This window comes from Zea mays, chromosome 1 (genome assembly GCF_902167145.1).
Source record: "Zea mays cultivar B73 chromosome 1, Zm-B73-REFERENCE-NAM-5.0, whole genome shotgun sequence".
NCBI lineage: Eukaryota > Viridiplantae > Streptophyta > Magnoliopsida > Poales > Poaceae > Zea > Zea mays.
Genome location: NC_050096.1, coordinates 258,066,271 through 258,091,564, shown reverse-complemented (window position 1 = coordinate 258,091,564; position 25,294 = coordinate 258,066,271). Strand labels below are relative to the sequence as shown.

At 45.7% G+C, this 25,294-nt stretch overlaps 1 protein-coding gene across 1 annotated transcript; it reads left to right on the top strand.

Annotated features, from left to right (window-relative positions):
- The first annotated feature begins 1,003 nt into the window (after positions 1-1,003).
- On the top strand, positions 1,004-8,344 carry LOC118473235 (uncharacterized). Its single transcript, XM_035962003.1, has 5 exons — positions 1,004-1,029; positions 1,120-1,436; positions 7,402-7,543; positions 7,626-8,021; positions 8,290-8,344. The coding sequence occupies exons 1-5, from the start codon at positions 1,004-1,006 to the stop codon at positions 8,342-8,344; spliced, it is 936 nt and encodes a 311-aa protein (XP_035817896.1).
- Positions 8,345-25,294: the final 16,950 nt, after the last annotated feature.

Below are 25,294 nucleotides of genomic sequence, written 5' to 3'. Positions count from 1 at the left end.
AATGAACATGATCAAAGGCATAAACACATGTATGCTACATTTCAATCCAAGTTCCGCGAATCTAAGACATTTAGCTCACTACGCAGCCTGCAAAAGGTCTTCTCATCTAGAGGTTTGGTAAAGATATCGGCTAGCTGGTTCTCGGTGCTAACATGAAACACTTCGATATCCCCCTTTTGCTGGTGGTCTCTCAAAAAGTGATGCCGGATGTCTATGTGCTTTGTGCGGCTGTGCTCGACAGGATTTTCCGCCATGCGGATAGCACTCTCATTATCACATAGGAGTGGGACTTTGCTCAGATTGTAGCCAAAGTCCCTGAGGGTTTGCCTCATCCAAAGTAGTTGCGCGCAACACTGTCCTGCGGCAACGTACTCGGCCTCAGCGGTGGATAGGGCAACAGATGTTTGTTTCTTAGAGTTCCATGACACCAGGGACCTTCCTAAGAATTGGCACGTCCCCGATGTACTCTTCCTATCGACCTTACATCCAGCATAGTCGGAGTCTGAGTATCCAACCAAGTCAAAGGTAGACCCCTTTGGATACCAGAGCCCGAAGCAAGGCGTAGCAACCAAATATCTAAGAATCCGCTTCACCGCCACTAAGTGACACTCCTTAGGATCAGATTGAAATCTAGCACACATGCATACGCTAAGCATAATATCCAGACCCATCGTGCACTTGTCTGTGGCTCAGCGTTGTGCACTGACAGCCCGGACCCATCGTCAGCCTCACTCGGTCCCACTCGGCTGTGCGTTTGGGCCAATGACGCATGGGCCTAGTACTACTGTAGTTATTCCTACCGCTACGGAGGGCGCTGACGACATACCAGCCACTGCCGAGATTCTCGCTAGGGCCAGCTGGCTGCCGATTTTTTTTGTTTTTTAGCCCCTTTTGTGACACAAATTTACGTTTGGACCCCCAGAAATTTTATTTGCACGTTTGGACTCGATACTCGGCGCCATAGGCTATGGCGCCGAGCTAACACAGCTCGGCGCCATAGCCTATGGCGCCGAGCATCGTGACATGGCAGTCCGCGTGGCACCTAGCTCGGCGCCACAGATCTTGGCGCCGAGCTAGGAAATAACCGCAAGCCACCTTTCTCTTTGCGCTCTCTGTTAGTTTTCACTTCTACCCGCCCCGCGCCGCCGTTCTCGAGCTCCGGAAATCGCCGCCGCCCGCCGTTCCCGAGCTCCGGCCTGCCCGCCCGCCCAGCTCCGGCGAGGGCGCTTGGCTTCCGGCGGGCCGCGCCTGCTCGCCACCGGCCCCGCGCCTGCTCGCCAACGGCGGCCGCCGCGCACCTGCTCGCCCCGCGCCTGCTCGCCACCGGCTCCGGAAATCGCCGCCGCGCCTGCTCGCCACCGAGCTCCGGAAATCGCCGCCGCCCGCCGCTCGCCCCGCGCCTGCTCGCCACCGCCCCGGCCCGCCCCCTGCCGCCGGTAATTTTTTTTTAATTTCTTAGTTAGTAAACTGTTAGCTGTTAGTGTTTAGTAATTAGTTAGCTATCCACTTATTTATTGTTTAGTAAATAGTTAGTAATTTTGTTGTTAGTGTTTATTAAAATAGTTAGCTAGTTTCTTGCTTAGCATATTGTTAGTGTTTAGTAAATTCTTAGTGATTTTATTAAAATAGTTAGCGCATTGATATTACATGTTTTCTGTGTTGGCAACCATCGTGTTGTCGTTTATTCGCAGGTTCTATAAACATCACTTTACAGGGGAGGTGCTGCCAAATTTTTTACTGACAATTGATTTTTTTGTACGTAGGTGTTCGTCTGACTTAACCTTCTACACCGTTAGCTGGACTCGTACGCGTTCAAGTATACATTGTTTTCGTACATTATTTATAGATTATGTAATTTCGTTTGATGTGTTCATTTAATATTTACTGTATAGTTATTAGTTAATATATATTTATTACTTAATACGTTAGTAGGCTTAAGTATATAGCCATTATTGAGTTAGTAATCCATTTTTGCAATAGATGGACAGCCTAGTAACACTATACCATGGAGGAAGGGTGGAGATAGATGCTTATGTGAGTGTTACTTTTGATGGTATGAAGATCGTGACCATGTTGTTCGTTGAAAGACCATCTTTTGACAAGCTTTTGGCTCGAGCTTGTGAGGAGATTAGGTGGGACATAAACGACCCTAGAATATCAATTCAGGGTTTGTTGTCCCATATTACACATGGAACAGTTGTCCGACGGTTGATCTCCATTACCTCAGAAGATGATTGGGAGATATATTTAAGAATTGTGAAGACGATGGTTCCACCATGTTTGGATGTGGTTATTCAAAAGTTACCTGTTAGTCATTGCGAAGGTCCAGTCGGGTTATCTCCACAAATGCCAAATGCATCTCGTATTGAAGCTCCTTTGGTAGAGCTTCATGAAGAAGTCGTTGTTGTGCCCGATGCTCAATCGGGTCCGCACGAGTATGGGATTTCTCGTCCTATTCCTGGCGTTTGTGGGGCTTCTAATGCGGTGGTACCCCCCAAGAGATCCCATTGACCCAGGATCCAGTTCACGATCATCCTAGTAAGTGTCTTCGACACATTGTTCGTATCCATCGTTATTTCGTTTGATTAGACTTTTTAATGTGGTTTTTCTTGCTCCGACCCGATGCAGGATCTCCACATATCGATAATGCTGCTTATCTTGATGTGCCTGTGTCATGTAATATGGACAACATATGCAGGGCATCCAATAGTGTTGATGTTCAGATTGAGGATGAGGAGGAGCCATATGAGGCTGCACGGGCCTTAGATTCTGATGATGACCGTCCGGTTCAAGAAATGACCGAGCAAGAAATTGAACTCATAAGACGTTTGTGTCCGGAGCGAGACCCTGCAGTACATGAATTTAGCAGTTTAAGTCATTCCACCCGTGCTTATGCTGAAGGACGTGACGATGAACTGCTAGAGGCTCCGGATAACGCCGACAGCATTGAGATTAAGGTTGGCTTACTTTTCAAGGATCTGCCTACACTGAGATGATGGCTACAGGAATATTCTGTGAACCGAAAGAGGCCGTTCAAGGTGAGACATTCGTATGCACAGCGTCGTTACACTGTTGTGTGCGAGGTGCCAGAATGTAATTGGAGGGTATGTGCCCGAAGGCAGAAGGACACCGGAAAGTTTAAGATCACCAAAATTGTAGGTCCACACACTTGTGCCCAGACAGAGCTGAGCTCTAAGCATCGTCAGTTGACATCTACCCTGATTGCGAAAAGGATATTGGGGATATTGAAGGGTCAGCCAAACTTGAAGGTGAAGTCAATTATGACCATGACTTCGGAGCTGTTTGGTTACAGGATCAAATATGGGAAAGCATGGAGGGCAAAGCAGCGAGCAATGAAAGCAAAAAACCCAGGCATGCATTACGAGTACATCCCCAAACCTAATGAATGGAGGAACGACAAAGAGATATTTTTTCGTGCTTTCTGGTGTTTCTCGCAGTGCGTAGAGGCCTTCAGGCATTGTCGTCCCGTGCTCTCTATTGATGGTACTTTTCTGCTTGGGAAGTATAAGGGCACATTGTTGGTTGCCATATCATGCGACGCAGACAACGCACTGGTTCCTTTGGCATTTGCTTTGGTGGAGAGGGAGAACAAAGATAGTTGGTCTTGGTTCTTGCGGCTTGTACGCATCCATGTCGTAGGCCCTGGACGCGAGGTTGGTGTCATATCTGACAGACACCAAGGTATTCTTAATGCAGTGCAAGAGCAGATTCCTGGCTACGCACCCATGCACCACAGATGGTGCACTCGACATCTAGCAGAAAATCTTCTTCGAAAGGATCATAGCAAGGCTAACTTCCCCCTTTTTGAGGAGGTATGTCGTCAGTTGGAGGTTTCGTTTTTCGAGGATAAGTTGAAGGAACTAAAAGATGCAACAAATGCTGAAGGTAAGAACTGGATTGCTGGATTGCTCAGGGAACCGCAGAAATGGACAAGGGCCTACGACGAAGGTGGCTGGCGGTTCGAGTTTCAGACTAGCAACATGGCCGAGTCATTTAACAGTGTGCTCAAGGGTATACGGGGCATGCCAGTCAATGCTATAGTAACATTCACTTTTTATAGGCTTGTGGCTTGGTTTAATGATAGACACGCGCAGGCCAAGGCAATGCAGACCCGAGGGCAGAGATGGGCACCTAAACCAACATCACACCTTAATAATGCAAAGGAACGTGCCCATAGACATGAGGTACAATGCTTTGATGAGGAGCTGGGTAAATACGAGGTAACAACACTAGGCGGCATAACTTCCGACGGTGAGGTGCGACCTTCGAGGACACATGTCGTGTTACTTGATGCATTCTGGTGCGGTTGTGGTAAACCTAGACAATACCATTTTCCATGTTCTCATTATGTTGTGGCCGCACGTCATCGTAACTTTGCATTTGAGAGCAGAATACCTTATGAGTTCAGTGTAGAGAGCTTAGTACGTACCTGGAGCCCTCGTTTTGAGCCATTTCTTGATGAGTCACAATGGCCAATGTACACCGGTCCGGTATACGTTGCTGATCCAGCGCATCGATGGGACAAACGTGGTAGTAGGAAAAGGAGCCGGTGCAACATGGTTATGGATCAGGTTTCCGGTCGCAGTAGGAGAGGACGAGTGTCCCCCTTTCTCGTGGACCCAGAGCAGAATGAATGCGGAAAATGCGGTAGACTTGGCCACAACTCACGTACATGCATTTGGACACTTAGTCAGGTGTGATATATTTTTTTATACACAAATTTTATTCTAATATGTCGATGTTTTTGTTACACTTTGTACACAACTTATATTCTAATATGTTGATATCTTAATTTGCAGGATGGCGCAGTTCCACTTGCTGGACCCTCACTACGACGAGCACCACAGGGGCCGTCTCACCGCAGAGGGAGAGGTAATATTTTGTACATAAATTAAATTTTCGAATTAATATATGCGACCTATATTTGACTAATGAAAATTCTTTTGATTGCTAGGTGTTGCCCGTTCTGCGGGTCCGGACCCACGACCGGTTTCTGGAGGAGATGAGGTACGATGAGAGGTACACTCCTCTCCTACAGAGGGCTGGCTTGGACGTCTTATCGTACCAGGTCCGCCGTGGGCTGCCCACTTTCAACCCAGCGGCGTTGACGGCTCTGGTCGACAGGTAAAGACTTCTCTAGTTGTTTAATATTTACAATTATCAAATCTACTTTGCATACTAATGATTTTGTATTCTTTTGTCTTCCAATAGGTGGCGGCCAGAGACTCACACTTTCCACCTTCCCTGCGGTGAGATGACCGTGACACTTGAAGATTGCCAGAAGATTCTTGGTCTCAGCATTATGGGTCGTCCAGTGACCGGTCAGGCATCACCAGGCGGTTGGAGGCAGAGGGTGGAGGCCTTTCTTAGGAGACTGCTTTCGGATGAGCTACGAGGTAGCCACAACACCGGAGTCCCACTGACCTGGCTTAGGCAGACCTTTGGGCAGTGTCCACCTGGTGCAGATGAGCAGACAGTTGGATACTGATAGTCGCCTAGAGGGGGGGGTGAATAGGGCGAAACTGAAATTTACAAATATAAACACAACTACAAGCCGGGTTAGCGTTAGTAATGAAGAAACGAGTCCGCGAGAGAGGGTGGAAAAACAAATCGCAAGCAAATGAAGAGTGTGACACGCGGATTTGTTTTACCGAGGTTCGGTTCTTGCAAACCTACTCCCCGTTGAGGAGGCCACAAAGGCCGGGTCTCTTTCAACCCTTCCCTCTCTCAAACGATCCCACGGATCGAGTGAGCTTTCTCTTCTCAATCACTTGGAACACAAAGTTCCCACAAGGACCACCACAAGTTTGGTGTCTCTTGCCTCAATTACAAGTGAGTTTGATCGCAATGAAAGAATCAAGAAGGAAGAAAGCAATCCAAGCGCAAGAGCTCAAAAAAAACACAAGCAAATCACTCTCTCTAGTCACTATGGCGTTGTGTGGAATTTGGAGAGGATTTGATCTCTTTGGTGTGTCTAGAATTGAATGCTAGAGCTCTTGTAGTAGTTGGGAAGTGGAAAACTTGGATGCAATGAATGGTGGGGTGGTTGGGGTATTTATAGCCCCAACCACCAAAAGTGGCCGTTGGGAGGCTGTCTGCTCGATGGCGCACCGGACAGTCCGGTGCCCCCGCCACGTCATCACTGCCGTTGGATTCTGACCGTTGAAGCTTCTGACTTGTGGGCCCGCCTGGGTGTCCGGTGCACACCGGACAAGCACTGTTTGCTGTCCGGTGTGCCAGTATGGGCACGCCTGCCTTCTGCGCGCGCAGAGCGCGCATTTAATGTGTCGCAGGTAGCCGTTGGCGCCGAATAGCCGTTGCTCCGGAGTCGCACCGGACAGTCCGGTGCACACCGGACATGTCCGGTGAATTATAGCGGACTAGCCGTTGGAGATTCCCGAAGCTGGGGAGTTCCTGAGGCTGCTCTTCCTTGGCGCACCGGACACTGTCCGGTGTACACCGGACAGTCCGGTGAATTATAGCGCGAGTGCCTCTGGAAATTCCCGAAGGTGGCGAGTTTGCGTTGGAGTCCTCTGGTGCACCGGACATGTCCGGTGGTGCACCGGACACTGTCCGGTGGCACATCGGACAGTCCGGTGCGCCAGACCAGAGGTGCCTTCGGTTGGGCCCTATGCTCCTTTGTTGAATCCAAAACTTGATCTTTTTATTGGCTGAGTGTGAACCTTTAACACCTGTATAATCTATACACTTGGGCAAACTAGTTAGTCCAATTATTTGTGTTGGGCAATTCAACCGCCAAAATTATTTAGGAACTAGGTGTAAGCCTAATTCCCTTTCAGATACCATTGTCGAGCTTGGATTTTCCATCTCTTTGGTTCAGTTCTTTTTCCAGACGCGACAGGCGACAGCGCGTGCAGGATGTTTCTGCCCTGCCTGACTGACTGGGATACGACCGGAGGTTACAGCTGGGCTTCAGCAGTGTTGGCCTTCCTGTACAGGCAACTTTGCGAGGCTTGTCGTCGTTCGTCGAGGACCGCCAGCTTAGGTGGATGTGTCTACCTACTACAGCTGTGGATGTGGGCACACATACCCGTCGAGCGACCCAGAGAGTTTCCTCCTCGTGAGTGGTTCGTGGTAGCCGGACATCGGCTTAAGCCCACGGCTGCTTACCGCTGGGACCAGGTCGAGGAGCCATTCGCACGACACCAGCGTGCTTACGTGGAGTACTCAAACGAGCTCGACGCACTTACTCCTTCGATGGTGAGTTGTCTCCTTTTATCTTTTTACATGTACTTTCTACTTTTATCGCACGACACCAGCGTGCTTACATGGGCTTTCTAAAACTTTTGCAGGTGATTTGGCAACCGTATCTTGATCCATATTTCGCCAGCATACAGTTGAGCAGCATGTGCTCAATAGACAAGGACCTCTACCTCATGAGGTGTCCCCTCATCTGTTTTTATGCTGTTGAGTACCACTTGCCCCACAGAGTTGCTCGACAGTTCGGATTGCGCCAGGAGTTTCCGGTGGAGCCATTCTCGACTTCAATAGAACTTCATAAGTGAGTTACTACATGCACTTGTTATTCTAACTAATAATTGAAATATCAGTTAGTCGCTAATATATGGTTCTAACTTTTGCAGGTTCGACAGACAGAGACAAAAGAAGGTCACGGACTTCGAGACGCACCATCGTGATTACATTGATGAATGGGACCAGCAGGGGGATCTTAACTATGAGAATGACCAGGCGCACACAAACTACAACTTCCGGAGGTATTTGATTTGGTATTCTGGTGTGACTAGGTGCAAGCTGAAGGGACAGTGGACAGCTGCAGACTATGCCGAGCAAGAATCGTCAGACGACGAAGACACAACTTTCGACATAGCTGCTCGGCACGGGTCCCAAATTGAGGCTGCTCCAATCCTTGATAGAGTGGTAACTATTTCTTTACTAAAATTAGAGATTCCAATTCAATGTTTTATGTCTAGTTTTGAGCATTCTAATGTTTTAACTTGTGATAGGGAAACTCTATGCTCGTATCTGTTGTTGAACTCGAGCGTATCTCACAGAGAACTTCAGATACTACTACGCTATCATTACTATCAGTGAGTATCAATGTCTAACAGAAAACTTGTTTATTTGTATGTTGTAACATATGTCTTTAACTAATATTTCGATTACAGAGGGTATCACGTCGTCTTCGTCGTGCAGCGGCTCGGTGTGGATGCCGGTCTCTAGCGGGCGTTGACGTGCAGCTGCTTATGCCTCGTATGCAGCAGGACGTTCAGCCTCCCATTTGTGCAGTTGGACCATCTACAGCAGGACTGAGCTCTTCGCGATCGACGCGGGACACGTTTGAGGACGTGGCCCAGGACAACGAGGACAACGACGACGACGACGACGACGACGCTGGCGCTGGCGCTGGCGCCGCAGGTCAGGTGGAGATTGGACCATCTCAGTTGCAGGATGCTCCTACAACTCAGTCATCACAGCTGACACCACGTAGAAGGCGTCCACGAGACCCTTACACTCCAGGCACCGACGCTCTTGGGGCCAAGGGCAAGGGTAAGACTAGGAGGAAATGAATACTTTTGTGATGTTGGACTTATCCTGAAAACTGTGTGATTTGGACTCATGCTGGAGACGTTGTAATATGAACTATGTTATGTGTTTTGGACTATGTGTTGTGGAACTTGTATTTTGGACTTTGTTTGTGGACATTGTATGAAGAACTATGTTCTGTGGATGTTTTTATATTCGATGTTATTTTGTGATGTATTATATGTTGAAATGCTTATATGTCTTATAATATGTGATTATTTGAACTGTGGTTGTTAATAAAACAAGGGGAACTCTTGCAAAATTTTTTTGTGAACTGTAAAAAACATAATAAGCAATAAGTAACGCATCTTTAGAGTTCTAAATTATTTTTGATGCGTAAATACTACATAATAGGCTACAATTCTTCAGTCTGAATCACAATCTATGAGTAACTCATCTTCGGAGTCATCTGTCGCGCAATCCTCAACGACAACCTCATTCCACTTGCTGCATTGTCCTGCATCACACTTGTCACCAGTTCTTTTGTAATAATTGGCTTCTGCTTCATCTGCAGCTTGGGAGAATAGCTCATCCTCAGCCTCAGCCTCATCGGACTTCTTCTTGTAATAAGCTGCCTCTACCTCTGCGGCGGCCTGAGACATAAACTCATCCTCTTCCTCTTGAGCACGTAATCCTGCCTCAGCTAGTGCGATGAGCTCACTCAACCTTGACGTGTCGTCCTCCTCTTCTTCATGTAATCCTGCCTCTGCGAGGGCGATAAGCTCACTCAATCTAGATGTGTCGTCGTCCTCCTCCTCCATCAGCTCAACCGTTGCCATTTTATCCTGAACATATCTCGCATGCGCCTCATCGGCCAAATAGTTTACGCCGCTTCCAATCTCTGCAAATATAATGAGAAAATTAAGTTAGCAAAGTCAGGAAATAAATTGTACTAACATAATTATAATATCATTTATCTCACTTACTTCCCTTGAGGCGATCAACAAGATTATCCAACATCTGTTTCTCGGCTTGAGCCGCTTCCCATTCCCTTGCATCCTGTGCTCTCTTCTCATCTGCCGCCTTCAACCTCCTATACTCTGCACGCTTAGGGCTATCATAAAAGGCAGATTTTGCTTCCCTACGCATGTCGCGTATGCGATCGTTAATGTACGAATCGACGAGCCGAGATCCACAACGCATCTTCTGTCCCATTATTCTCTTGGACTCTATTGTGCGCATCACCTCTCCTTTGTCGTCGTAACTCTCCCAACTGCATTTCCTCGTCTCCTATAAAAAATAGTAAGTACCGCTATAACATTACATCTGGTGCAAAAAAATACCAACCTCATCGTAATCGACCATATGTCCACAAAAATATCCAACACCAAGCTCCGAAGGAACTAATCCATACTTAGCTTCAATACCACATTTGCAGAGTACTGGATCAAATTTGACCTCTTCTGCCGCCCACCCCTTGTATCTCTTTTCCTTTACCTCTGGCTCTGGCCAATGGGACAAAGGACCATACAACCACTCTCTGAAACGACACTTACGCCACCCGTATGGCTGCAGGAGAAAAAATTAGTAATTTATTGTAAATAAAAACTAGTTCATACATTTAGCGTATCAATGGGCTCACATAATCAATGTTCGGACAACAGAACTGCTTGTCATAGTCTTCGTCGATGACAGCACGGTCTCCACAATCGCATCGAGGCGGTGAGTCCATCCGTCTTTCTGTTGCTACCTCCTTCTCCGCATCCGTCATTGGTGGAGGATTCGGGGGAGGAGGTACCCAACGCTTAAAACGCTCATGACTGGTCTTTCCACTCAACCAATTAACGAAAAGAAGATATCGAGGGTCAAATTTATCAGGACCATCGATCCACTGGAAAAAGAAACACCTCTGATGTCCCTAAAATAATGGAAAGATGCACTATTACATATCTACAAAATAATGAATGCGAACAAAATTAAGTGACAAGTCATAAGCTACGTACGTCCAAAGTGCCACAAAGGTAGTAGCAGCGAGCAGCCGTGTCTGGATGTTGTGATTGATGTACCCAAGCCAGTCTGCCACAGTCACAGTTAGGCACGGGGAGTTCAGGAGGAACAGGAGCATCCTTACTAGATACGTCCGGATATAACTCACGAGGACGACCTCTCTTCTGCCACAACGCCTCTCGGTACATGTCTTTCATCTAATAAATGATTATAATTATCACTTGTACCTATTATGCTTTATAATAAGTTTACACAAACTAATAATCGAAATGATAATATAATAGGTGTATACAAATTATTAAACTAACAATCCAATATACAAAACAAATCAGTTGGAAATCATACCTTGGCCTACGAAGTGAACCAACTCAAATCTTTCAATCTAGCAAATTTTCACGAAGTTTGGAAATGGGATGAAATGAGCTGCTCTCGGCCAGCCGCGCGGGCGTTTTTATAGGAATTCGTAGCTCGGCGCCAAGATCTGTGGCGCCGAGCTACGAGGCCGCGCCGCCACCACGTTAGCGCCAGGTCAGCCCTAGACGCAACTAGCCGTTGCTGCCACGTCATAGCTCAGCGCCATAGGCTGTGGCGCCGAGCTGTGTTAGCTCGGCGCCACAGGCTATGGCGCCGAGCTAAGGGTCCAAAACTGAGTTTAAATTTTTTTTAGGTCTAAACGTGATTTTACTTCTGTTTAAGGGCTAAAATACAAAAAATTCAGAGCTGGCTGCGAACCTTGCAGAACCGACCTACACGTGCGTTGCCTGAGGATAAAGGGACACTGTATCTTCATCTTCCCTATTTATCCACCCAGGCGCCTCGTGATGAGAACGTAGCGGAGAGGGAGAGGGAGAGGGAGCCGCCGTGAGGGAACTTTGCGTTGCCGTCGACCAGACCTTCGGTGTTGTGCCCAGCGCCTTCTACAAGCCTAGGGAAGGGAGGCCATAGCCGCGACACTCAGAATCTGCCACCAGCGTCGCTGAAATTGCTCGTCGGAGCGACATCCCTACCACCAACCCGGTCTACGCCGTGTCCAGACCCTCACTGCGTTGTATCACGGTAATACATACCTCTGATTGGCTAGCGTTGACCGGGGATCAGGCAAAGCGTCTCGGCTGGGAGCTTAGTGTGTTGAATCCGTGGGTGAGGGAGATCCGGCAATGGCGCCGCCGCTGGGGTGCGTGCGTCGCCGTCGGGGGAGGCAGAAGCATGGGTACCGTTGATCGTGGATCGGGCGGTCGTAAACGGATCTGGCGAATGCCGGTTCGTTGCGTAAAATCGTGGTCACTAGTTAGTGGATCAAGGGCAGGGATCAGCAGGGGGCGTGGCGAGTTTTTAGCCGTGGATCTTAGATCAGGCGATCATGTTCGTATACCGTTGGAGCTAGGGTTTGGGACCGTTCGATCTGATCTGAACGGCCCTCATCAATGGCTACCCCTTCGGGTTTGGGGTTTTCACATATGAGCCCCTGGTTCTCGTCGAAATCAACTCGCGGACCACCTGTTGCCTGAGAACCTTGGCAGCAGGTCCGAGTTTTTTTTTGCAAATTAAACCCTGTTGGGAACTTGTTCTCAAATGCTATGAATTAAGAACAAGTCAACACAAAAAGAAGTTAATGGTTAATGCCCTTCGTCTTTCAAAGCATTATTTCCCTAAGGATATAACGATCTTCGGACGAAGTTCATGAAGGACATACCTTCATCAGCATAGTTTATACTGATGAAAGAAGAAGCATATGAAACATGAGAAATAACATGAATAATCATATAACATCATTTATATGTCCTTATTATATAATCATGGATGAATAAGAACAATATTGAATTACATTTATACCTTCGGCTTGACAGAAGACAAAAGTACAAGCGTGACGCACGAGCGAGTACAAGTAAGCGTGAACAGTACAGGGATACTGTTCACCTATTTATAGGCACTGGACGCAGCCCGGTCAAAATTACATTTATGTCTTTTACAACTAGTTACAATCATGACACAAATTACTATGGGTCAATTGGTCTTTTCCTCTTTAAGTCGGTGCAGCCCTTCGTCTCAAGGCATGTCGCTATGCCGAAGCTCCCTCGATGGTAGCTTCGGCATGTACCTTCGCGTTATATTTTCTTCTGTACTGATCTTTCAAAGGTGTTTCCTCTTAAAGGACCTTCGAAGACGAAGCAGACCCCCAACAGTAGCCCCTTCGCGGTGCTAGATCGTTTTTCGTAACGAGCTTGATCCGTGAAAAATCTCCAAGGCTTTAGAACGTCGAAGGTCCGAAAAACACCTTCCCTGAGCTCGTTGCCGAGAAACGATTAAAATATTCCGAGCGCGAGGTGGCCCACCATTTGGCGTGTACGCGCGGTCTGACGATTCGCTCCCAAGCACCGAGTGGTCCACCGTTCAGCGGGTGCGAGTAACTGTTCAGCTGGTGCGGGCAACTTGGCGATTCACCTTCCCGCCTGCAGCACTATATAAACAGACGGGTAGGTGTGAAGTTACCACAGCATTCTTTGCCATTGCGCTGTTGTGCTGTTGAAAAAGTTAACCATAGCCGAAGCTTTTTCACTGCATTCTTGAGCAAACCATCATCTTGGATTAGCTTCGTCAAAAGAGGGAGCTTCGTCAAAAAACTGTAAAAAGTATCAACTTCGTAAAAACTGCAAGAAATTCAACATCAGGTGGCCAGAGTACGCTCAACTGCAAGGGTGACTCGTGAAGGAGAAGAGACCGAGGCCATCGAAACAGCCCCGATCTCCGAAGTCATGAGACAATCGGGATTGGTTGTGACGGAGGGAGCTATTGACGAAGGCACACCTACTGCCGAAGCTGAACAAGCTGACATCGAAGAAGAAAATTTTGATGAAGAAGAGGAAGACTATAACACTCTAATCCCAGCAAAACCCAGCCACTTGGATTTTGGAAAATCTACTATCTCAGAGGCCGATATGCCCATGATGATGAAGCTGGGTTACTTCGGAGAGACTGAAAAGAAGCTTATTCACTTTGTCGACGAACAAACCACTCCACAGCCGAAAAAATGACAAAGTAGTAGTTTTCAAAAGCTCTTTCAAAGCTGGATTGCGGTTTCCGCTTCACGAGATGATTGGGGAAATTTTGGATAATTATGAAATCTATCTTCATCAGCTGACCCCTAACGCTATCGTTAGGCTCAGCATCTTCATTTGGGCTCTTCGAAGCCAAGGAATGGACCCAAATGCTGAAGCTTTCTGCCGAGTGCATGAGCTACATTACCAAACGAAGGCCAGAGAAGACGGGCTTCATGAAAATTTTGGCTGTTATAACTTCGCGTATCGCAAGGATACGAAGGCCCCGGTGCTCAGCTATCGCACCAAGTGGCCAACCAGCTAGAAAAGTGAGTGGTTCTATATCAAGGCCGATGAGAAGAAGAGGGAGAAGTTGAAGACGATGATCCTAAGCCCACTGAGTTTAAGCTTCGGATTGACTAGGCCCCTGTGTCGCATGACGTCGGGGTCACCATGCCAACAAGTTGTAGCAGAATTCAAAGTTGTGGCTGGACAGATCAACACTAGAGATCTAGTGCAAGAATACCTAGCCAACGGGGTATTTCTGACATTGAGTGAATGGAGTATGCCGAAGCTGAAGGGAACAAAGAAAAAGAATGAACTTGTTCGATTGCCCTATTGCTTCAAGTTTGAGAAACAATTCAAAGAGCCTTGCCAAGAGTGGCTAGAAATGATTGAGGCTATGTGCAACAAATTTTTGGGAATTATACTAAAAAAGAAGATCAACTGATGACTGCGGCCTTCGGCACCCGACCAAAACGAAGGTTGAATCGGGTAATGGATGCCTTGAACTTTGAATACCCTGACTATGAACGACTAAGCAAGGGTGTCGAAGGGCCAAACAGAAAAAGGGTTGTTAGTGTTATGAGCAGACAGGCTGCTAGGATGGTAAAAGAAGATGAAAAAACTTTGAAAAAGAGAAAATCCAGTCCTGAGTCGAAGGTGACGACCTCGAAGAAGAGAAAAACTACAACTCTAGAGCCGGAGATGGCTGAGATAGAAGAGGGAGCTCCTTCGACACCTTCTGCTGCCGAAGTAGAAGAAATTTTAAAAGTAATGACCGAATCCTTACCTATCAAGCTGCTAAGTCCACTGGGGCCGCAACTGACGAAGCTTTTACAGAAGAAGAACGAGCCTTCGGCAGCGAAGAAGGCAGTTGGGCCAAAATACGAAGGATTGTTACTGTTATGCAAGCTATTGAGGAAATGCCACCGCCGGCCTCAGCATCAAAAATAACACCAGCTGCCGAAGTTGCTGCTTCTGCCGAAGCTACCAACCTGGAGAGTACATTATCTGATATCGACAAAGTGCTCTTGAATTTGGCCGCGGAGGAGACTGTTGCTTCTGCAGAAGAAGTCCTGGCCATAGTGCCTGAAAAAGGGAAGGAAATTGCCGAATATATTTCGGGAGAAAAAGGCTTCAATTTTTAAAATATAATTGGTCAAGAATTATCCAAGGCTGAGAAAGAGGAGCTGCAGGAGTATGCTATATCCTATGGATACCAGCCAGGAGCGATGCTTTTCGGCGGAATTAACGAAGAAGCCTTACGATGTATTCGAGATCGAACTGGAGCAAAGATTATCAGCACTCTGTCGAAGAGTGTTGATTTTCCGAAGCTTGAAGCTGACATCAGTCGCTACCGACGACAGCATATCGTCGGCAGCTTATTCTATTCTAATTTTAAGGTAAAGTTTTTCCCTCAACTTTTTATTGTTTTGCGATGAAGGTGATTTCTGATGAAGGTTATTTTGCACAGAGTATGCTACTAAGTAAAGCCTTGAGGATGCACTAGGACCTCGAAGATAAGAAAAACGAGGTTGTAATTGAAGGCTTGGAAAGTAATATCAAAGATCATGAAGCTGCTTTTGAAAATAAAGATTTTGTTCTTCAAACAATGGAGGGTTCATTGGGAGAGGCCCAAGCCGAAATTGCCAGATTAAATAGTGAACTCCTCCTAAAGTCAGAAAGCTTCGAGCAAGAAAAGAAGAATTTTGATGTGAAGCTTGCAACCAAAGTTGAAAAAAGTTTGAATTTGCAAAAATCCTTAAAGGAGCTTCAGGACAAATGCCTAAACTTCGGCAACCGGTGCATGCAACGGCTGAAACAGGTCTTCAACTCAGTGGGAGCCAGTTCTGAAAAATTTGAACCTTCGGCTGAAGACCTGTCAAGCACCTTCGAACATATTGAAGGCGAAGTTGAGGCGCTTGACGAAGTTATTGCTGGGCATGGTGACTTCTGTGCCCTGCTAGCTTCTCGCGGCACAGCTATAGCTTTTATGAAGGATGGTTGCACGCATGAGAAGATCGTAAACAAGCCGAACTTCAGCCTATCACCAGCGGATTTAACTGACATCCCCAGCCTGGCCCGAAGCATTGTAAATAGATTCATAACTCAAATTTGGACGAAGGGTGGGCGGAACTTAGCTGGTGACGAAGCTCGAAGTCATCTTAACCCGGTATTAAAATTGTATCTGTTGCTTACCTTCTCCTGAGATTTTTATTTACCTTATACCACTTTGTTATGTACAGGATGACGAAGCCGAAGGTCAATGATCCGAAGCTTGACGGATACTGATGAAGCTGCTGCAGAAAGCTCTAGAGAAATTTGAATTATCTTTGTAGAAAATATTGTAATTTAGGAATCAAATATTGTACTTGTAAATTTGTCCATACCTTGTAATATATTTTTACCTTTCCATCCGTGTATGAATTGCTTTGATGTGGACGAAACTTGTATTTTTTGAGCCGAAGGCGAAAAACACCTTCCCTTCTTTTCGTACACAACGAAGCATATCTTTGCTTCTTTATTCTCATCGAAGCCTTATCATTAGAGCTGAAGTATTTGTTTGTACTCTATGTTATGATGATGATGATTCTACGAATGTCTAAATGAATGTGTATGAATGCAATGAATGATGTGATGTAATGTGCAAATGAATGTCTATACACACGCATACGAAGCCACACCCAGACTCTGCATCCCCTCAGGAACGTCTTTTGAGTCTTAAGCTCTGCATCCCCTTAGGAACGTCTTTTGAGCTTCTTCACCTTCTATTTCGGTGGTATAAGTTCTGCATCCCCTTAGGAACGTCTTTTGAACTTCTTCGCCTTCTATTTCGGTGGTATAAGTTCTGCATCCCCTTAGGAATGACTTTTGAACTTCTTCGCCTTATATTTCGGTGGTATTTGGCTCTACATTCCCTTAGAAACGACTTTTGAGCAGAAAACTTACGCTGCGCTCCCTTAGGAACGACTTTTTGTAGCTTCGTCGTGCTCTACATCCCCTTGGGGACGACTTTTGAGCTTCTCCCTGCTTTTTTTCCTTTTTCTGCACTCAATGGTGCATGCTCAGATTTTACATTTTACATGCTTTTGGGGGATTTGGCTCTCGTGGAGCTAAATAAGAAAGAAAAAAATTACAAGCTATGGCCCCATTAAAAACTTTTCTCCCCCTTTGGAAAGGAAAAGGGTGCCATAGAAAAATGAAAAAAGATTACATCAAATTACACATAATATCACCGAAGCTCATCCGCATTCCAAGATCAATGTATGTCATTGTCGTCCATATCCTTCAATCTGTAAGAACCGAGCCTCGACGAAGATATCACAAGAAAAGGTCCTTCCCACTTCAGCTCCAATTTGCCTACTGTGTCCGGATTGGCCACTCTCTGAAGCACCAAATATCCTGGCTTAATATTTTTCAACCGGACTTTTCTGTCATGGCATTTTATTGTTTCAGCTTGATATTTATTGATATTCTCCACAGCCTGAAGTCTGGTCCCTTCTATAGTATCTTTTGCTACGTGGTAATCAGCTTCGTCTTCTGCCGAAGCTGTTGTTCTTATTGACCCTGCTCTAGCTTCTTCTAGAGTTATAGCTTCGTCACCAAATAATAGTTTAAAAGGTGTAAAACCTGTTGATCTTGATATGGTTGTATTGTGGCTCCACATCACTTTAATCAACTCATCTGGCCACTTTCCTCTGGGCTGATTGAAGATTAGCTTCATTATTCCCGTCATTATAATGTCATTTGCTCTTTCGACCAGCCCGTTTGACTCCGGATGCCTAACTGATGCAAAGTGAATCTTCATGCCAATTTGATCACAGAAATCCTTGAACGTTTCGGCATCAAACTGTGTTCCATTGTCCACAGTTATAGCCTTCGGCACGCCGAAGCGACAAATAATATCCTGCCAGAAGAATTTCTGGACTGTAACCGAAGTTATTGTAGCCAAAGGCTTCGCTTCAATCCACTTGGAAAAATATTCTACAGCCACCACAACATATTTCAAGTTACCTTGCGCTGGTGGAAGTGGGCCTAACAGATCCAGGCCCCATCTTTGCAATGGCCAAGTAGGTTGTATTAGCTGGGTGAGAGATGAAGGTTGTTTCTGGTCTCTTGCACATTTTTGACAATTTTCACATTTTTGAACTAGCTCTGCTGCATCCAAAGCTGCCTTCGGCCAGTAAAATCCTTGTCTAAACACTTTTCCCAACAAAGGCCTAGACCCAATATGAGATCCACATAGACCTGCATGTATTTCCTTCATTAATTCAATACCTTCAGCTCTTGATAAACACTTGAGGAGTGGAGAACAGACTCCATGTTTATATAATTCCCCTTCTATTATCACATACGGTCTTGTCCTTGCTTCCATTCTCTTATTATAAGCTTCGTCATCCGAAAGACAATTACCTTGGAGGAAAGATATAATTTCAGTCCTCCAATCTTCACTATGTACTAGGGAAATTGCAAGCACTGCTCTCTCCATGAGTTCAACCGAAGGTGCCTTTATTGTTTCAAAAAATATTTCCGAAGGTAGAGGGAGCCCCTGTGCTGCTGACTTGGCTAGCAGATCTGCATGCTTATTTTCTCCTCTTGGAATATTCTTGACAGAAAAACCTTCGAAAGAAGCCTCCAACCTTCGAACTTTATCCAGATATTTTTCAAGCTTTGGGTCTCTTGCCTTGCTACTTTTGTCTATATGACCAGAAATGACTTGAGAATCAGTTTTCAGGATGACCCTTCTTATTCCCATTGCCCTTAACTTCCGAAGCCCCAACAGAAGTGCTTCGAATTCAGCAATATTATTTGTGTAGCTAAAGTCAAGCCTTGCTGCATAACATGTTTTGACTTTTGAAGGCGCGACTAGGACAACAGCCGCTCCTGCACCAAAGGTTCCCTAGGAACCATCACAGAACATTGTCCAAGCTTCGGCGTCTTTGTTTATTTCTTCTTCCTGAGCCCCTGTCGTCCAATTAGCGATGAAGTCTGCTAACGCCTAGGACTAAATTGAGGATCTATGCACATAGTCAATAATGAATTCATTAAGCTCCGCAGCCCATTTTCCAATCCTTCTAGTAGCTTCTCTGTTCCTCATTATGTCCTTCAGGGGCTGTGACGAAGGAACAATTATGTGATATGCTTGAAAATAATGTCGAAGCTTTCTGGAGGCCATTAACACAGCATACAACACCTTCTCCAACTCAGTGTAATTTTTCTTTGATAAACTTAAAACTTCGGAGACGAAGTACAATTGAGCCTGCTTTTTGACTTGACCTTCTAGCTTCTCCTGCACAAGCGACGCACTAACTGCAGAGTGCGAAGCTGCCACATATAAAAGCAATGGAGCCCCTGGCGAAGGTGGAGTTAGTGTTGTTAAATCAATCAAGTATTGCTTCAAATCTTCGAAGGCTTTTTGCTGAGCCGGTCCCCATTGAAAAACTTTGGCTGACTTTAATGATGCTAGTCTACCGGCCAGCCGTTGAGCCCCTTTGTTTGTGCTTGGCGACTCCATCCGAAGGATAACTTCAATCTTGCTTGGGTTGGCCTCAATTCCCTTTGTTGATACTAAACAGCCAGGGAACTTGCCCTTCTTCACCCAAAAAACACACTTTTCTGGATTTAACTTCAGGCCAGCTTGCCTGAAATTGGCAAATGTCTCTTGCAAATCAGCAATGTGATTTTCTTGCTTCGTGCTTTTCACTATGATATCATCAACATAGGTCAGTACATTTTTGCCTATTTGAGAATGAAGGACCTTGGCTGTCATTCTGCTGAAGCTTCCTCCAGCATTTTAAGCCCCTCAGGCATCCGAAGATAGCAATATGTGCCACTAAGGGTTATGAAGCTAGTATTCGGCTCATCTTCCTTTTTCATCCAAATTTGATGATAGCGTGAGTAACAGTCCAGTAGACTCATGAGCTCTGAATAAGCTGCTGCATCAACTAGAGAGTCTATTCTTGGCAATGGAAACTCGTCCTTTGGACAAGCCTTGTTGAGATCTGTAAAATCAATGCACATTCTCCATTTGCTGTTGGCCTCTTCACCATAACAGTGTTGGCTAGCCATTCTGGGTATTTCACCTCTCTAATAACACCAGCACTAAGAAGTCTCTTCACTTCATTCCGAGCACCTTCAGCTTTGTCTTCAGACATTTTCCGAAGCCTTTGTTTTCTTGGCCTGAAGGATGGATCCACATTGAGTGAATGTTCAATGACATCTCTGTTGACACCACAGAGATCATTAGCTGAGCAAGCAAAGACATCTTTGTTGTTGAATAAAAAATCTTAGCAAAGTCTTCTCTTGCTCTTCAGATAGCTAAGACCCCAACAATACCCTTTGTTCTGCTATGTCTTCACATAGGAGCATAGGCTTCAGCTGATCCGCCGAAGGAGCCTTCTCTCTTTTGTATTCATACTGCTGACATGCTTTGGCTCCATCTATATTATGAATTGCTTTTGAATCTGTCTAGTTTCCTTCGGCCCTTCTGGTAGCTTCTTGACTCCCATGGACAGCAATGGGCCCTTGTTCCGAAGGTATCTTCATGCATAAATATGTTGGATGAAGTATCGCTTCGAAAGCATTAAGTGTGTCTCGACCAATGATTGCATTATAAGGGTACTCCATGTCAACAATGTCAAAGACAACCTGTTTAGTCCTTGTGTTATGGACGAAGCCGAAGGTTACTAGCATTGTGATTTTGCTGAGTGCTACAATCTGCCTTCCTCCGAAGCCACAAAGAGGGTGTGTAGCATCATGAATCTTGTCTTCTGGCTCTTGCATATGTCTGAAGGCCTTACCAAATATGATATCCGCTGCACTACCTGTATCAACCAGAACATTATGGACCAGAAATCCCTTGATGACACAAGATATGACCATAGCATCATTGTGAGGGTAATCTTTAAGCTGAAGGTCCTCCTGGGAGAAGGTGATTGGGATGTGGGACCATTTTGACATGATGAAGGGTCCCTGCACCCCAACATGATGCACCCTTCTTTGCGCTTCTTTCTTCTGCTTCTTGTTAGCCGGCTCTGAGCTTGAACCGCCTGTTATTGGGAGCACCAGCTTCGTAGCCGAAGGTTCTTCGAGTTGGTTGTTAAACGAAGCCATCAGCTCAAAAGTGGAAGTGAGTTCACCGAACGGTGGGTGCCAATGTTGGGAACTTGTTCTTAAATGCTATGAATTAAGAACAAGGCAACACAAAAAGAAGTTAATGGTTAATGCCCTTCGTCCTTCGAAGCATTATTTCCCTAAGGATATAACGATCTTCAGACGAAGGTCATGAAGGACATACCTTCATCAGCATAGTTTACACTGATGAAAGAAGAAGCATATGAAACATGATAAATAACATGAATAATCATATAACATCATTTATATGTCCTTATTATATAATCATGGATGAATAAGAACAATATTGAATTACATTTATACCTTCGGCTTGACAGAAGACAAAAGTACAAGCGTGACGCACGAGCGAGTACAAGTCAGCGAGAATAGTACAGGGGTACTGTTTACCTATTTATAGGCACGGGACGCAGCCCGGTCAAAATTACATTTATGTCCTTTACAACTAGTTACAATCATGACACAAATTACCATGGGTCGATTGGTCTTTTCCTCTTTAAGTCGGTGCAGCCCTTCGTCTCAAGGCATGTCGCTATGCCGAAGCTCCCTGGATGGTAGCTTCAGCATGTACCTTCGCGTTATATTTGCTTTTGTACTGATCTTACGAAGGTGTTTCCTCTTAAACCCCGCACTCCTACATATTTATACCCGCAGTCCAGGACACCTGATAATTAGTGCAGAGAATATAGAAATTTGATTTAAGTATAAAAAATAAACTCTAGAATCTTAAGAAATTCATAACTTTATGAATTTAACTCATTTTTGATCCATTCCAATTGCATTAAATTCATATTAATTTTGTTTATCGTCTGGTAACCCTGTTTTGTCATGAAACATAGATTAAAATTTTGCACTTAGTTTATTATATATCAAACACTTTAAACTTCGGAAAATCATAACTCTTTAACCGTAACTCCAAATTTAGTGATTCTCGAACCTACGATCTCATTACGATGCGTAGAATATTATCATGCATTATGTTCTGATGTTTGGTGTGATGTTAATTTCTCATGTATCATGTTTGTTTGTATTATTGCGAGTAGACGAGCAAGCAACCGAGGATCCCGATGCTCAGCAGGTGGAAAATACTGAGCAGGAGCTCGTCGAAGGCAAGTTGTGCTCTTGATCACTTATATTTACCAAATAATGTTCTTGTTAATCATTATGATCTGCATAGGTTAATTTTACTGGGACCCAATAGGTCACCCTAGTTTGATTATCTTTATACCTTGTTTACCACTAAACTTTTGGGTAGCATTTGCTATTGCTTTATGAGGTTTTGGGTGTTAAGATACACATTATTCATGATCATACTTTTATTATAAGTGAGTTATTTACTGTTCATGACAAGATCATTATGTTAATTGGAGCATGGAGAACCACCCAGAAAAACAGTGCTACCATAAGGGTGGTATGGGATGCCCTTGGCTAACTAATTAGGAAAGCTAGTGGAGGACTACCTTAGCCGAAAGGGGCAAGGGAGGTAGGGGAGTTGTCGGTATAGGGAGGTTCTCGGGTTGATTTTGCTGAGATGGCTTTTCAGATGGGGGATTCCGGATTCCTATACTGCGCTCCTCAGAAACCGTAGCGGGTTTTCTGAAGCTAGTGGAACTTTGTAAAGGCCTCGCAGTGTTACCCTGCCTCGCTTCCTTGGTAGAGGTGTATGGGGCCCGTACAACCCCGTGGCAGATGGCTAACATGACTTGTGGCCTTGTGGGTAAAGATGTGCAACCTCTGCAGAGTGTAAAACTGGTATATCAGCCGTTCTCACGGTCATGAGCGACTCGGACCCTCACATGAGTAACTTATGGAATTAAATTTAATTGGTCATTTGCATCGTATTGTGGTTTATTTATTAATTGTGATCTCTCATTATTTGGGTTGATATTTACTTATACTTAGTAATTGCTAATAAAATTTGACCAACTTATTAAAAGAAATGCTCAGCTTTAACCATTATTTGTTGATCAGCCTTACACTTCACATGAGCTCCCACCTTTGGTGAGTTCATGCACATTATTTCCCACAACTTGTTGAGCTATGATCTTTTGTGAGCTCACTTTTGCGATATATAACTGAAAGGGAATTAGGCTTACACCTAGTTCTTAAATAATTTTGGTGGTTGAATTGCCCAACACAAATAATTGGACTAACTAGTTTGCTCTAGTGTATAAGTTATGCAGGTGTCAAAGGTTCACAACAAGCCAATTAAAAAGACCAAAGTTGGGTTCAAAATAGAGAGCTAAAGGCTTCCCGAAAGGCTCCCTGGTCTGGCGCACCGGACTGTCCGGTGGCGCACCGGACAGTGTCTGGTGCACCAGGAGACTTCGCCCAGAACTCCTCAGCCTCGGGAAATTCTCAGAGCCGGCGCGCTATAATTCACCGGACTGTCCGGTGTACACCGGACAGTGTCCGGTGCTCCAAGAGGACGCGGCTCTGGAACTTGGCAGCCTCGGGAAATCACGAAGGCTGCTCCGCTATAATTCACCGGACATGTCCGGTGTACACCGGACTGTCTGGTGCATCTGCGGAGCAATGGCTACTTCGCGCCAACGGTCACCTGCAGGCGCATTTAATGCGCGCCAGAAGCACACAGAAGTCAGGCACGCGCGCGCTGGCACACCGGACATTGAACAGTACATGTCCGGTGTGCACCGGACATCCAGGCGGGCCCAGAAGTCAGGACTCCAACGGTCGAATCCCAACGGCTTTGGTGACGTGGCTGGCGCACCAGACATGTCCGGTGTGCACCGGACTGTCCGGTGCACCATACGACAGACAGCCTCCACCAACGGTCATGTTTGGTGGTTGGGGCTATAAATACCCCAACCACCCCACCATTCATTGCATCCAAGTTTTCCAGCTTCCAACCACTATACAAGAGCTAGCATTCATTGCAAAGCACACCAAAAGAGATCAAATCCTCTCCCAACTCCACACAAAGCCTTAGTGACTAGAGAGAGTGATTTGTAGTGTTCATTTGAGCTCTTGCGCTTGGATCGCTTCTTTTCTTTGGCATTCTTTCTTGTGATCAAACATTCACTTGTAATTGAGGCAAGAGACACCAATTGTGTGGTGGTCCTTGCGGGAAGTTTGATTCCCAAGTGATTTGAGAAGAGAAGCTCACTCGGTCCAAGGGACCGTTTGAGAGAGGGAAGGGTTGAAAGAGACCCGGCCTTTGTGGCCTCCTCAACGGGGAGTAGGTTTGCGAGAACCGAACCTCGGTAAAACAAATCCGTGTGTCTCACTTCTTATTTGCTTGAGATTTGTTTTCCACCCTCTCTCACGGACTCGTTTTTATTTCTAACGCTAACCCGGCTTGTAGTTGTGTTTATATTTGTAAATTTCAGTTTCGCCCTATTCACCCCCCCTCTAGGCGACTATCAATTGGTATCAAAGCTCGGTGCTTCATTAGAGCCTAACCGCTCGAAGTGATGTCGGGAGATCACGCCAAGAAGGAGATGGAGACCGGCGAAAAGCCCACTACAAGCCACGGGAGCGCTTCATCGGAAGAGTCTCGCACCAAGAGAAAGGAGAAGAAAGACTCCTTAAAAGGGAAAGAGAAGAAGGACTCCTCCAAAGAAAAGGAGAAGAAATCTTCTTCACACAAAGAGAAGAAGGAGAAGTCTTCCTCCCACAAGCCGCAACGGAGTGGGGACAAGAAAAAGAGGATGAGGAAAGTGGTCTACTACGAGACCGATTCTTCATCGACATCCACCTCCGGCTCCGACGCGGCGTCCGTCACTTCTAAACGCCAAGAGCGTAAGAAGTATAGTAAGATTCCCCTACGCTACCCTCGCATTTCTAAACATACACCTTTACTTTCCGTCCCATTAGGCAAACCACCAACTTTTGATGGTGAAGATTATGCTAGGTGGAGTGATTTAATGCGATTTCATCTAACCTCACTCCACAAAAGTATATGGGATGTTGTTGAGTTTGGTGCACAGGTACCATCCGTAGGGGATGAAGACTATGATGAGGATGAGGTGGCCCAAATCGAGCACTTCAACTCTCAAGCAACAACAATACTCCTCGCCTCTCTAAGTAGAGAGGAGTATAATAAAGTGCAAGGGTTGAAGAGCGCCAAGGAGGTTTGGGATGTGCTCAAAACCGCACACGAAGGAGATGAGCTCACAAAGATCACCAAGCGGGAGACGATCGAGGGGGAGCTCGGTCGGTTTCGGCTTCGCAAAGGGGAGGAGCCACAAAACATGTACAACCGGCTCAAGACCTTGGTGAATCAAGTGCGCAACCTCGGGAGCAAAAAGTGGGATGACCACGAGGTGGTTAAGGTTATTCTAAGATCTCTT